The sequence below is a fragment of the Octopus sinensis genome, linkage group LG3 (genome assembly GCF_006345805.1).
Source record: "Octopus sinensis linkage group LG3, ASM634580v1, whole genome shotgun sequence".
Lineage (NCBI taxonomy): Eukaryota > Metazoa > Mollusca > Cephalopoda > Octopoda > Octopodidae > Octopus > Octopus sinensis.
In genome coordinates this window covers 100,607,837-100,621,147 of record NC_042999.1, presented here as the reverse complement: position 1 = coordinate 100,621,147, position 13,311 = coordinate 100,607,837, and the positions used below count along the sequence as shown (strand labels likewise).

General features: G+C 37.0%; 1 protein-coding gene across 1 annotated transcript in view; it reads left to right on the top strand.

The window, feature by feature from the left end:
- Positions 1 to 7,223: 7,223 nt before the first annotated feature.
- LOC115209336 (exocyst complex component 3) overlaps positions 7,224 to 13,311 on the top strand; it is a 41,497-nt gene continuing 35,409 nt past the window's right edge. Inside the window, exons 1-4 of the mRNA XM_029777698.2 lie at positions 7,224 to 7,376; positions 9,465 to 9,586; positions 11,815 to 11,871; positions 12,532 to 12,644. Coding sequence (XP_029633558.1) covers positions 9,485 to 9,586; positions 11,815 to 11,871; positions 12,532 to 12,644 — 272 coding nt within the window. The 5' untranslated portion in view covers positions 7,224 to 7,376; positions 9,465 to 9,484. The remainder of the gene's footprint in view (positions 7,377 to 9,464; positions 9,587 to 11,814; positions 11,872 to 12,531; positions 12,645 to 13,311) is intronic.

Genomic DNA, 13,311 nt, shown 5'->3' with positions numbered 1-13,311 from the left:
ATTTTAGGAATTGTTTGTGAAGTTTAAATTCCCAAGCTATGTTCATATACTTGATTGTTCTCTGATTTCTTAAACTATTTTTGTTGTACATGTCATATCTGCAGTTCCTGGATTTTGAGGAATATGTGGACGGAGTACCTATTTCTGCTAAATAAATTTTATTATAAAGGAGATAGGTTGACCAAAGTGGTAAAATATCAGACAAAATGCTTAGCAACATTAAGTTAACTTTTATATTTTTGAAGTTAACCCATTCGTTACTATATTTCTAACCAAAATACACTCTGATGAGTTTCAATTAAATTCTAAAATAATCGTGAATTTAGACTAGTTTCATTAAACATCTGTAACTTTTTTTACTTATCAACATATTAATGTGATATTTGAAACATAATTAAAGAAAGAGTTTGTAATCAATTCTGTTGCATAACTTTTGTCTTAAAGTGACTTTAATTACAGGTAAATCCAGGTAAACTGAACAAAAAATAAAGATATTAAAATATTGTTGAAACAGTACCATAGAAAATGAATCATCAGCTAATATTCAATTGGGTATGCAACAAAATTTTGAGATAGAAGAATTGTGCACATCACTAGATCATCAGTTGAATTTAATGCACAACAGAATAGGTGTACCATAAAGGTGAAATAAGCTGAAATACCGGAATCCACCGCAAGTTTGACTGAACTAAAGAAATCGGTCAAAAAATAACATACAGCCCTGATTATGGTATGGAAATGATAAATTCTCAGCCATGCTGACTAACATTATTTTCCTTATATAAAAACGTGCCGGTGGCACGTAAAGAGCACCCACTACACTCACAGAGTGGTTGGCATTAGGAAGGGCATCCAGCCATAGAAACATTGCCAGATCAGACTGGGCCTGGTGCAGCCTTCTGGCTTCCCAGACCTCAGTTGAACCGTCCAACCCATGCTAGCATGGAAAGCGAACGCTAAACGATGATGATGAAAAACTAAATCCACAGCAGTACCCAGTATTTGCTTCGCAAATTTTTCAAACTTTGATCCCCCATTTTCTGTTTGTTTACATTTTGCGCAAGTTTGTTTCCGCAGTGATCGCTTCAAACAAGCATACTGAAAAAAAATAAAACTCTAATGGTTTTGCTTCCTAAGAAAGACTATGGATAGACTCTATCTCCTCAGAAAAATTGCTAATAAAAAACATTTTTAAAGTTTTTTCTTCATTCAGATGTAAAATTGTCTTTGCTGTCGCTATCGCTGCTTTTGGTTTTGCATACAGAAATATCCTATTCATTATTGTACACTACGAGCTTTTGTATCTCATTCATTCTTTTTCTCAATATCTCTTTATTTTCCGTTGAAAAAACATTAAATTTGGAATCACTGCTTGATAACATGAAACTCCTATCCATTTTCAAAGTTGAAGAAACATCAATGCCGAAAAAATGTGGAAAAGAAATCTCCCAAAATTCACTGAGTTCAGATATCACATCAAGCAATGTCGGATACTATAACTCAACTATTTACAAAGTGAAATCATGTATTTTTACAAATGCACTAACAAGATTTGTGCTTAAATTCACATTTAAATAACAATGGGTACTCTTGGCCAGGTTGTTCTTATGAACCAAAAAATTTTCAGCTGGCTACAGCCAGGTTCATATCAAAAGGATTAAATCCCATGGAGGTCAACTTTACCTTGCTTCCCTCTGGAATTGATTTAAATGACTAACTTTATTCATCATTAATATAAAAAAACTTATGGCCTTGTGCTTGAGTTGGAAATCGTTATTATTGAATTCTTTCATTGGCACAAGGCCACTTTGTGATGGTGGTGGGGATTCATTTATATTGAAACCAGTACTGGAGCACTTGATTGGTACTCATTTTACCAACAGGATTAAAGGCAAAGTCAGCTCTAATGGAAGTTGATGTCCAATGCTTTCATGATTCTTGCAATCACCTTTTTCATTGTAATTGCAAACATAATTCACCTCAGTTTTCTGTATACATTATTGCAGTGTCATCATCCAAAATCAGAACAAGAGAATTTTTTTCAGTTATATTCTGTACAATGTTTAATAAAAAGTTAGAATCAATGGTAGAAGATATACCAGAACAATGATACACAGTATTTTTAGACAATTGTCTATGGAAATTGAAGGCAGGGCTGGTGGGGAAACAATCTTTTGGGTTTCTAGGATTTTTTCCATCCACCATATTGGTCAGTACTATTTATTTTATGAGACAAAATACTATTCATTAGGATAAAGCTTTCATTCCTAAAGTTAAAAAATTATTTCTAGCTACTTTGTCAAAATCTTGTTCATTAGGTTTGATTGACTTGCCCTATTATGATCAAAAGCATTCCTGCTTTGACCATCATGTTTTTGGTTTTTTTAAGCAGAACATTATACATCTAAAATTGCATTTATCTAGCATGTTTTTCTGATCGTAAAGTATGATTTCAAGGAAATGTGATTGCTTTATCTAGCAAATTATTATTTCATGTCTGTTCTCACTGTGTCTTTCTCGGCATTTATCTGAAAAATACACTCATTCAATGTTATAGTTTTTGCTGTAAATGGAGTCTTCGATGTTTCTGTTAGTGCAGTTATGGAGAGATATGCAACATAGCTAGTGATCCTACAATATGTGCTTTATTAGATATATCATTTCAGTTCTATATTAGTAATTTAGATGTTTACACCATATAACTTTGAAAATACGTGTAATAGTTTCTTATTTCTTGTAATTTCCAATGAGGATTAATGTTGCAAATTTGATTTACAAGTTCCTGTACTGGCATATTCTCAGTTAAGTCTAGCTTTGTATAGTAGTTCACTAGCAAATTTTTTCATCTTGTCAGTGATACACCACATAATTTCTTCTGTTTTTGCAGTTATTTTGTGGGCTTTGTTTCTTGTTTGGTTTTAGTTAGCATTTCTACTTCATGTCAGGCCTGTGAGGTCTTGGTTTTGTGCCTTTTTGTCACTCATTATCATCATCATTGTTTAACATCCGCTTTCCTTGCTAGCATGGGTTTGTCAGTAATACCCAATATTTTCATACATGACTTGACTTTGGTCTGCACCTGCCGTAAGTTCCATCAATATTCAGAACACATACCTAATTGATCTTGTTTTTTCTCATTACTTGTACATACCAACACATTTGCCTGTCTTTATGTTTTCTTTTGCCCCTTATAATTTCGGCCTTTGAAGTCAAAAATACTTATGTTGAAGCAAATTTGGCTAGTTTGTTTGAAAAATGAGTGTTGAAAATTTGTATAGTCATCTGTTTCTTCACATAAATAAATATAAAGGAAAGCTGTAATAATTTGAAGAATAAATTTGTATTTTATGAAAAAAAATTTTTTTTTTATTTGTATGCATAATGGAATATTACTTTGTTTTTTATTTCCTACATACCACCAAAAGGTAGATCAGTACCAGTTTCAGTGGTACACTGTTTCAATATGATAATACATGTACTTCCAAATGTTCATATACAATGCAGGTTGAAATCAGTCAGCAATTTACTCAATGAAAAGTAATTTTCAATTGCAACATTCATAAAAACTAGGTTTGAGTTGTTGAGAGAACTAGTGTGTTCATAAACATACTTGAAACATTAGCGGTGTAATTCATATATTCCTGATACTTTTTTTTTTTTTTTTTCTTACATGGCTGTATGATAAGCTTGCTTCCCAATATGATTTTGGATTGTCCCTCTGCATGGTATCTTAGGCAAGTGTCTTCTGCTATAACCCCAGACTAACCAAAGCCTTGTGAGCAGATGTAGTAGATGGAAACTGAGAGAAGCCTTGTTTCCCACCAGTGTTGGTTTGTTTCCATCTATGTAATTTATTCTCCGTTAACCTTCCTGATACCACTATATAGGTGTAGTAGTCACAGGAAGGTTTGTGTATGGAAGATGTGCAGGTACAATAAGCACTAAAAATGCTCACATTTTTACAAGTAATCATGTTTCTAGAATCGAGACATAGGTGCAGGCGTGGCTGTGTGGTAAGAAGCTTGCTTCCAGACCACATGGTTTTGGGTTCAGTCCCACTGCATGGAATCATGGGTAACTGTCTTCTGCCATAGCCTCGGGCCAATCAAAGCCTTGTGAGTGGACTTGGTAGGCGGAAACTGAAAGAAGCTCACATATATATATATATATATTGTCCCCACCATTGCCTGACAACCGATGCTGGTGTGTTTATGTCCCTGTATCTTAACGGTTTGGCAAAAGAGACCGATAATAAGTACTAGGCTTACAAAGTATAAGTCCTGATGTTGATGTCTTTGACTAAAGGCGGTGCTCCAGCATGGCTGCAGTCAAACGACTGAAACAAGTAAAAGAAGGACAATAGACTCCCTCAAATGCTTGGGGCGGGGGTCATTAGAAGTAATAGATAGCTTTTGTTACCTAAGAGACCAAGTTAGCAGTGGTGAAGGAAGTTCTGAAAGTGTAGTTGCTAGAATAAGAATATCTGGGCGAAGTTCAGAGAGCTCCTACATTTGTTAGTAACTAAGGACCTCTCTCTTAGAGTGAAAGGCACATTGTATGATGCTTGTGTACGTACAGCTATATTACATGGTAGTGAGATATGACAGTATAAGTGGCTTCAGATGTGTGCAAGAAAGAAGACTGGTGGTTTGGTTGGGTGAGGACGGCTGACCTAATTGGGGAAGGGGTAGACCCAGGAAGTCATGAGATGAAGTGGTTAGAATGGATTTTCAGATGCTGGGCCTCACTGAGGAAATGACAAGGGACCAGGAGATGTGACGATTTACTGTACTTCTTGATAAGACATGTCAAGCTGAGTAAAATTGCTGTCTTCCATTCATACTGGCATGCCCTTTCAGGTGCCGGTGCCACATAAAAAGCACCTAGTAAACTCTGTTAGGTGGTTGGCGCTAGGAAGGGCATCCAGCCTTAGAAACCATGTCACAATAGACAACTGGAGTGTGAACTGCTCCAACGTCAAAACCGTCTAACCCATGCTAGCATGGAAAGCAGACATTAAACGATGATTGGTTTGGTGAAAAAAGACCTATAGAATAAGTACCAAACTTTAAGATATAAGTCTTGGGGTTGTTTTCTTCAACTAAACCTTTCATGGTGGTACCCTAGCATTGCTGCAACCCAATGACTAAAACAAGAAGCAAAAGATAAGAGTAGATGGGATGTTGCCGAGATAAAAAGAAATCAACTTGCGGGGAATAGAGATACAGCAAACTGAGGTCAAACGATCGGATTTAGATATGCTGAATCATTCAAACTAGGACTAGAAGTAATAATTTACATCCGAATGAACTTTTGGAAATTGCTCAACTTAAAGGGGAGAAAAAATGTAAATAGTCTGCAGACATGAAAAGTTTAGAACTTCAAAACAAAGGGAGATAACTTTGCTTAATTCTTGCTCCTTGTACATTAACTATAAACAGCGTATTGTGAAAATTGAATGTAATTTTTCCCACAATAAGAACTTATAGATATAGCATATACCAATGAATGTAACTAACATAGAAATATAATGCTCCCAATATCGCCCGCAGTTCCTGAATATTCTTCATGTTTGTCACTTGTGGTTACGCCATGACTTATCGTTCATAGTTCCGCAATATTGTTTTAGTATAATTTTTTGACCTGTCTTAGTTTTTGGACTGCAGTCATGCTAGGGCACCCTCTTGAACTGTTTTGTCGCTCAAATTGCTGCGAATACTTCTTTTGAAGTTTGGTAAATACCCAGTTAATCTTGTCTTGCCACCGCTCAGTTTGTCAAGTTGTCACACATGTGACAATGTTCCACCCAATTGTCTCAGCCAGCCCGGGCTAAAGTAGATGTCGCACCCTAACCCTCAATGAACACAGTTGCAAAGCGAACCTCTTAACCACAAACTATGTCTGCACCTATAAAAGAAGGATGTTTGGAAAACTTAGATGTTGTAACCTCAGGACCCTGAACACTTGTTCATAAAATTTTACAATATAATACAAAACACAAACTGTTTATGAATTGAAATAAAAACACGAGAAAATGCTTGATGTGAGAAATCTAGATCAGAATAATGTAACATGCTCCTTAAACATGCATAACAGTGCTCTTAGGGTCTGCAACTACCTGTGACCAATGATATATACAGATACAAATTTGTATGAGGGGAATTCTGAAAGAAGTTTATATCCACAACATTCATATTCGTTCCTAAATTTAATTACGAGTAAGCATGATTCAAGAATCTTAGAGACACCCGGAACAAAAGTAGAAGGCACTTGCCAAAATCACTCATAAATGAAAAATGTTCAGGGAACTTTGATGTTGTAACCTCAGGACCCGAACAACTCTTGCTAGTGTGTTCATATAGTCTTGATGAACTTTTTAATCTCATTCACTTATAGTTCTCTAGAGAAAGAACGTTTAACAAATAAAAGTTTTCTTTAGATGAACTATAGGCCCACTAAGCATGTAGCTGTCAATAAACAGAGGGCACAACTGGGAAGTTGTTAAATTGTCTAACTACAGGTGTCTCCTAGATGGGAATGAGGTTGGTGGCTTCTACTGCAAGTGATAAATCGTAATCTTGGACTGAAGATACATCTTAAGTTGACAAATAAGACGAGGAACAATCAGTCACTATCTTGCAAAATACGTTTTGCCAAAATTCCTGTACATTAAGACATACATTAGAAACACCAAATCTATGGTTGCTCTTAAAGTAGGGGTATAATAAAAAGGAGTGGATTAGAGGAACTTTGGAGTAACAATAAAGGCACACTCAGTGAAAAGTGAGCCAATGACGGCGCTTCACGGTAACACGACCTGCTAGAAATAGCAACCAAATTTTCCCCAAATCACACTCTTGCATCTTTAAAAAATTCCATATTGTAGTCCTTGATATGCAGACATACGAGATGCATTGACAGAAACAATCAAAGCCGACATAGGATTAAATAAAAACATCTACTATTTTACACATTACGTATTTAGCAATTTTATACGACCGTCCCATGTTTTTTTTGTATATCCAAAACTACTACACTGTGCAATGTGTCCTTTTCTGTTTAGATGTCGGGGGCAGATATGATAGCACGTTTTTCAAGAAATAAGAAATAAAAGAGGGACTTAAAACTTGTCTCTTCACACGCGTTGCTGATTACAGAACAATGCCTATCTGTACACCAAGTAAATTGAGAAGTAACGTTTTCTTGAGTTAAAAATGAAAATCTTTAGTTTGTGAGTTGCAAAATATTTGAAGATGAGAATTACCTCCCTTGAGACAGGAAATCGTTTAATTTGATACTTAATGATTTTTCTCGACATTTATATATTAAACTGTTTATTTACGTGATATGATAAATTGTTTTATACTCTTGCGATCGTAAGTACAACAAACATTTATTATTATATTATAATTCATGAATTATTGTAATTTCTGTAACCACTGACGATATATATTTACGTATATTTTTTTACTTGTAGTACAGATACGATGAAATAACAAACACTTGTCAAATGCTTTTGTAATCAATATCACGTTTTAAAGATACTTTGTGGAACTCTGAATTTTCTTCTTGAAAAAAGAAAACAGTCTTTCAATTAAAATAGTAATTCCAGATTCAGTTGACAAAACCCAAGTTTGTGTGTGTGTATGTGTTAAGTATATGTCTGGTCATATAGTGACCAATGGTTTCGCATCCACTGTTCATGACCGTCGCAAGTCCTCCTTTATCAGTATGATTGATGGTATTAATGTTCTGCTTAAACTGTTGCCAGTCGAAATTCACAGGGAGAGATTTCTCGTGGGTCAAAACTTTTAGGGAGAAACCATCGGGAGTTGTGGTTTGCACCGTACCTGTCGTTAAGGATAGACACAACATAGACGAAAGGAAAAGAGACGAGTGAGCCGGGAATGCCTGAGCAGAAGCGGTACGAGACGACCTAGCTCTGGTTAACAGAGACCATTATAGTAGCGTTAAAAAAAAAAGGCAGGTTATAGAAACAAACAACTGTAGGAAGGAGGGTGGGCGTTTCAGTGAGTAACCTTTCTCTGGATGCAGGTTAGGTTATCTCAGTTTAGCTGTAGTAGCAGCACCGTCCGACCCTTGAGAGCAGTATTCTGTTGTTTGTCTTACCTGAGCCTTGAAGAATGCTAGCTTTGTTAAGGTTGTACTATTGCCAGGAGAGACCTTCAGGGATAGTATGGCCTAGCATATTCAAGGTAATGCCAATATATGTATATGTATGTATGTCATCATCATCATTTAATGTCCTTTGTCCATGCTGGCATGGGTTGGACGGTTTGACCAGGGCTGGCAAGCTGAGGAACTGCACAGACTCCAGTCTGATTTGACAAGGTTTCTATGGCTGGATGCCCTTCCTCATGCCAACCACTTAAAGAGTGTAATGGGTGCTTTTATGTGCCAGTTGCATAACACTCGTATCTGTCACAATTGCAATTTCATTGGGCTTGATGGGTCTTCTACTCAAATACAGCATATTGCCAAAGGTTTTGGTCATTTGTCATTTATTCCATGAAGCCCAATCCTGGAAAGATGCTTTTTATGTGCCCCCAGAACAAGTGCTAGTTACACAACACCTGCATTGGCCACATTGCCTCTGTGAGGCCCAATGCATGAAAGGTGCTTGTTATGCAACACTGGTATTGATGATATTGCCTCTGTGAAGCCCAATGCTTGAAAGGTGCTCTTTATATTCCACTGGCATGGGTGCTAGTTATGTGACACTACCGTCAGTCACATTGCCTCTGTGAGGCCCAATGCTCAAAAAGTGCTTTTATATGCCACCAACATGGGTGTCAGTTACATGACACTGGCTTGATGGGTCGTCTCAAGCACGGCATATTGCCAAAATTCTCGGTCACTAGTCATTGCCTTCATGGGGCCCAACGCTCAAAGATAATCACCACCTTGTCCGATGTCTTTCTGGGTTTACCTCCTCCACAGTTAGAGATCAGCCCTTCTTTACACAGCTGTCCTCGTCCATACACATCACATGACCATACCAGCGCAGGTTGTCTCTCTTGCATACCACATCTAATGCCTCTTATACCCAACTTTTCTCTCAAGATACGTATACTCTATCATACATGTACACTGACATTGCACATTCAATGAAGTATGCTAGCTTCATTTCTTTCAAGCTTCCACATGTCTTTGATGGCTACAGCCCATGTTTCACTGCTGTGTAGCATAACTGTTCGCACACAGGCATTATGCTGTCTGCCTTTTAGTCTGTGGGAGAGGCCCTTTGTTGCCAACAGAGGTAGGAGCTCACCGAACTTTGTCTAGCCTATTCTTATTTTCACTGCCATGCTTTCAAATATGCATATAAAATTTAAATGTCTACAAACTCTTGAACAAACGTCAGCGATAAGACAAGATTGTCTTCTATTTAAAATTTGTGATTAAATTTTATTAATATTTTGTTGTTTATTCATTTTTTGCAGTAAATTTTGAAATTTCCTCAATGAGAGAAAGTAACTCAACACCACCAGCTCCGCTGGATCTTGGAAGGTTAGAAGCTGAAGCTATTGATAATGCAGCAAAGCATGTATCCAGTCGTTTCCAGGTAATTAATTGTGTGCTTTTTTAATCAATTTTTTTATAAAAAAAAATATTTTCTATATAATTTATTTAACAAAATTACCTATTTTGAAACATCTACTTTGCACATTTCTTCTTCTTATTTTTTTTGTTTAGTTGTAATATATATTCACATTGTAAAATGTATAACGTGGTTGTCATTGGGAAGGGCATCTAACCATAGAAATTATGCCAAAGCTGACATTAGAATTCAACACAACCCTGTAACTTGCCAAATCCTGTCAAACCATCCAACTCATATCAGCATGGAAAATGGACATTAAATGTTGATGACAATGATGGTGGTGATGATGATGATAATGTTGATGATTACAAAATTCCATAAGTGCAGGAACAAAATTTGTTTAATGGGTGCAAACCCACATCCAACCCAGGATGTTCAAAGCATTTTCATTGCCCCACCCAAACATTTTAGTGGGTGTGCTTGTACCCACAGTTCATGAGCCTGTGTAAAATTCATGCAGTTTTGAAGTTTTCAAGTGAAGTGAATGTTTTGAGGCAAAATCCAGATTTTCTTCTAAGAAAAGAAAAATCAAACATAGTTTAAGAGTATTGTGATTTATTTGAAGCATTGCAATGTGTAAATGATTGTTAGGAAATCATGCCAAAACAGACAACTGGAGTCTGGTGCAGCTCTCTGGCTTGCCAGTTCCTGTCAAACCATCCGGCCTGTGCTAGCTAGGAAAACAGATGTTAAATTATGATAATGATGTTACAGTGTTGAACGAGATACCCTTTTGCATTCTAACAGCCATGTTTGTGATGACACTGGTGCTAGGCTCTATCAACCCTGGACCAGTAGTCTTTCCTTTGGACAGCACTTGTAGCTTGGAGAGAGGAGATTTGTATAAATGGGCAACTGTCTGTCTTACAAAAAATCCTTGCTCACATCAGCTCATAGAGATTCTGATTCATGATCAAACCTGACCAATGGAAACCCTCCCACTGAGATGACTCTGGGTTCTGTCCCACTGTATGGCACTTTGGGCAAGTGTTTGCTACAAAGGTGTCAGGCCAATCAAACCCTTGTAAGTGGATCTAGTTGACATAAACTGAAAAGAGCCCATCATCATTATCATTCAATGTCTATTGTCCATGTTAGCATAGGGCAAACAGTTTGACAGAAGCTGGCAAAGCTAGGAGCCACTCTAGGTTCCATTGCCTGTTTTAGTATAGTTCTACAGTTGGATGCCTTTCTTAATTCCATCATGCATACATACATTCGCATGTGCACATGCATGTGTGTGTGCACATACATGCACACATGTTGGTGTCTCCTCATCTTGACATTGTGCAATAGTTGTCAATGAATGTCACCCATCGAAATCGATCAATGGAAATTGCAGATGTGTTACCAGTGCCGGTGGCATGTAAGAGAACCATCCGTTCGCGACCGTTGCCAGCGCCGCTCCGACTGGCCTCGTGCCGGTGGCACGTAAAAAGCACCATCCGTTCGTGTCCGTTGCCAGCCTCGCCTGGCCCCTGTGCCGGTGGCACATAAAAAGCACCATCCGTTCGTGGCCGTTTGCCAGCTCTGTCTGGCACCTGTGCGGGTGGCACGTAAAAAGCACCCACTACACTTACGGAGTGGTTGGCGTTAGGAAGGGCATCCAGCCGTAGAAACACTGCCAGATCTGACTGGGCCTGATGAAGCCTTCTGGCTTCACAGACCCCAGTTGAACCGTCCAACCCATGCTAGCATGGAAAGCGGACGCTAAACGATGATGATGATGATACAAGTGATGTCTGTCATTTGCAATCTTCCCTGAAAACCTACCTAGCCATTGTTCTGGTCATGTTCAAAGGGCTAGAGGGATGTATTTCTTTGCTTGGAAACAAGAGTTGGTGACAGAAAGGGCATCCAACTGTAGAAAGTTTGTCTTGACCTTGTTTTATATCCTTCCATAGGTTGGTATAGATAAATTATGCAGCAGAGGTTAAATCAATGTGTTCACATGAAGTACTTGGCGAGACTACCAAATATTCACTGACTACTACCAACCACTATTAATAAGAGTTGGGCTAGTCCATTCTTCCAATCCCCCAGTGGTATCAATGACTCTCGCCACAACACCCTGCAATGTGATGATAATGTTGATGATTATGTGTTTAAAATTAAAGATGTAGGGAAACTTCTTATTTGAACATTACTTAATCTATTTATATTATTTTATTGTCTATCTTATGTTTTAGAGGCCTGACCAGCTGGAAAAAGTTGATCAATATAAGAGACGTGTTGCACGCAAAAAGGTATCTATAATTTTTCTTGTTTTTCAAGTAAACTGACTTATTTTACATTCAGAGTTCCAGCTGAGCAAAATAATGACAGTTCATCCCTTGACTGTGAGTGCTTTATTGCATGTGGCTGTGAATAGATATAATCAGTGACCAAAACTATAATGAGTTGCAATTGTTCTTATTCTATTGCAATGGTATATATTCTAGCTCCAGTACAGCTGAAGCTGGTCAATGTTGTCTTCTGAGCAGAAATATTTCATTCTCAATCACTCAGTCTGCCTCATTATCAATAGCTATGAGAAACTCTTGTGAAGTTGTCTAACATAGACTACAAATGACTTAACAATTGAATCTAATGAAAAAAAAACAGAAGATCAAAGTAAAATTGAAATTTTTATCGTTAAAAATTTGTATAAAATGTCTTTGAGGCTAAGATGTGAGAGTACTCAGCACAATATCATAAGTTCAGATCTCACAACTCATTATATTATCTTTGAGCAAGGCACCTAACACTGATTGTTCCATTATTGTAGCAAATAAACATCTCCTCACCCATGCAAATATTGGAAAACAATTGTTAACCTGTAAATAATATTAATAATGATAATAGCAATGATGATGATCTATTGCATCTATTACACTAAGTTTAAATTATTCTTTGTTTTTATTTAGGCTTCAGTAGAAGCAATGCTGAAAACAGCTGTACAGTCACAACTTGATGGAGTAAGGACTGGCTTAAATCAGCTACAGAGTGCACTGCAAGATGTCTATGAGATAAAGCAAAGGTGAGCTGCCTAAAACAATTCCAACATTTCTAAACCTTTTCCAATAACATTTTACAACAGTATAAATCTGCAAAGTCTGTTTTGTGACTTCTGGAACCACAACTGATTGGAAGATAAATTATTCATATTCTATTTCCTCTACTGTTTCAGCCAACAGACCAAAATGTCAACAGTCCATCTCCTGACTTTGCATGCAATATTGTGTTTCGATGTAATAATTTTTCCTTTGACTACTAGAAATAGACAAAAGAGATAAATCTGTCCCTAGTGATGGTTACCCCTTTGTTAGTGCAAAAATGTTTTGTAATGTATTCATACGTTTAAAACAGTGAAGATGCAGGCTCTTCCTTACCATTGCAAGTTTATCCTTATGAATGCCTGTACATCTCAGCAAAAGTATACTATTTTATTGACCCCGAAAAGATGAAAAGAAAAGACAACCATGGTGGAATTTGAACTCAGAATGTAAAGACTGATGAAATACCTCTAAGCATTTTATCCAGCATGCAAATGATTTTGCCTCTGTATATGTTCTGCTATTTTTATTAGTCGTGATCTTTGTAAACATCACTGAATTTCTCAGCTTTTTTGTGATCACCAGGTACCATATCACTACCACTCTTAGAATATCTTATGTCATAACTTGTTAAAAAATTTTTCTTCTCAG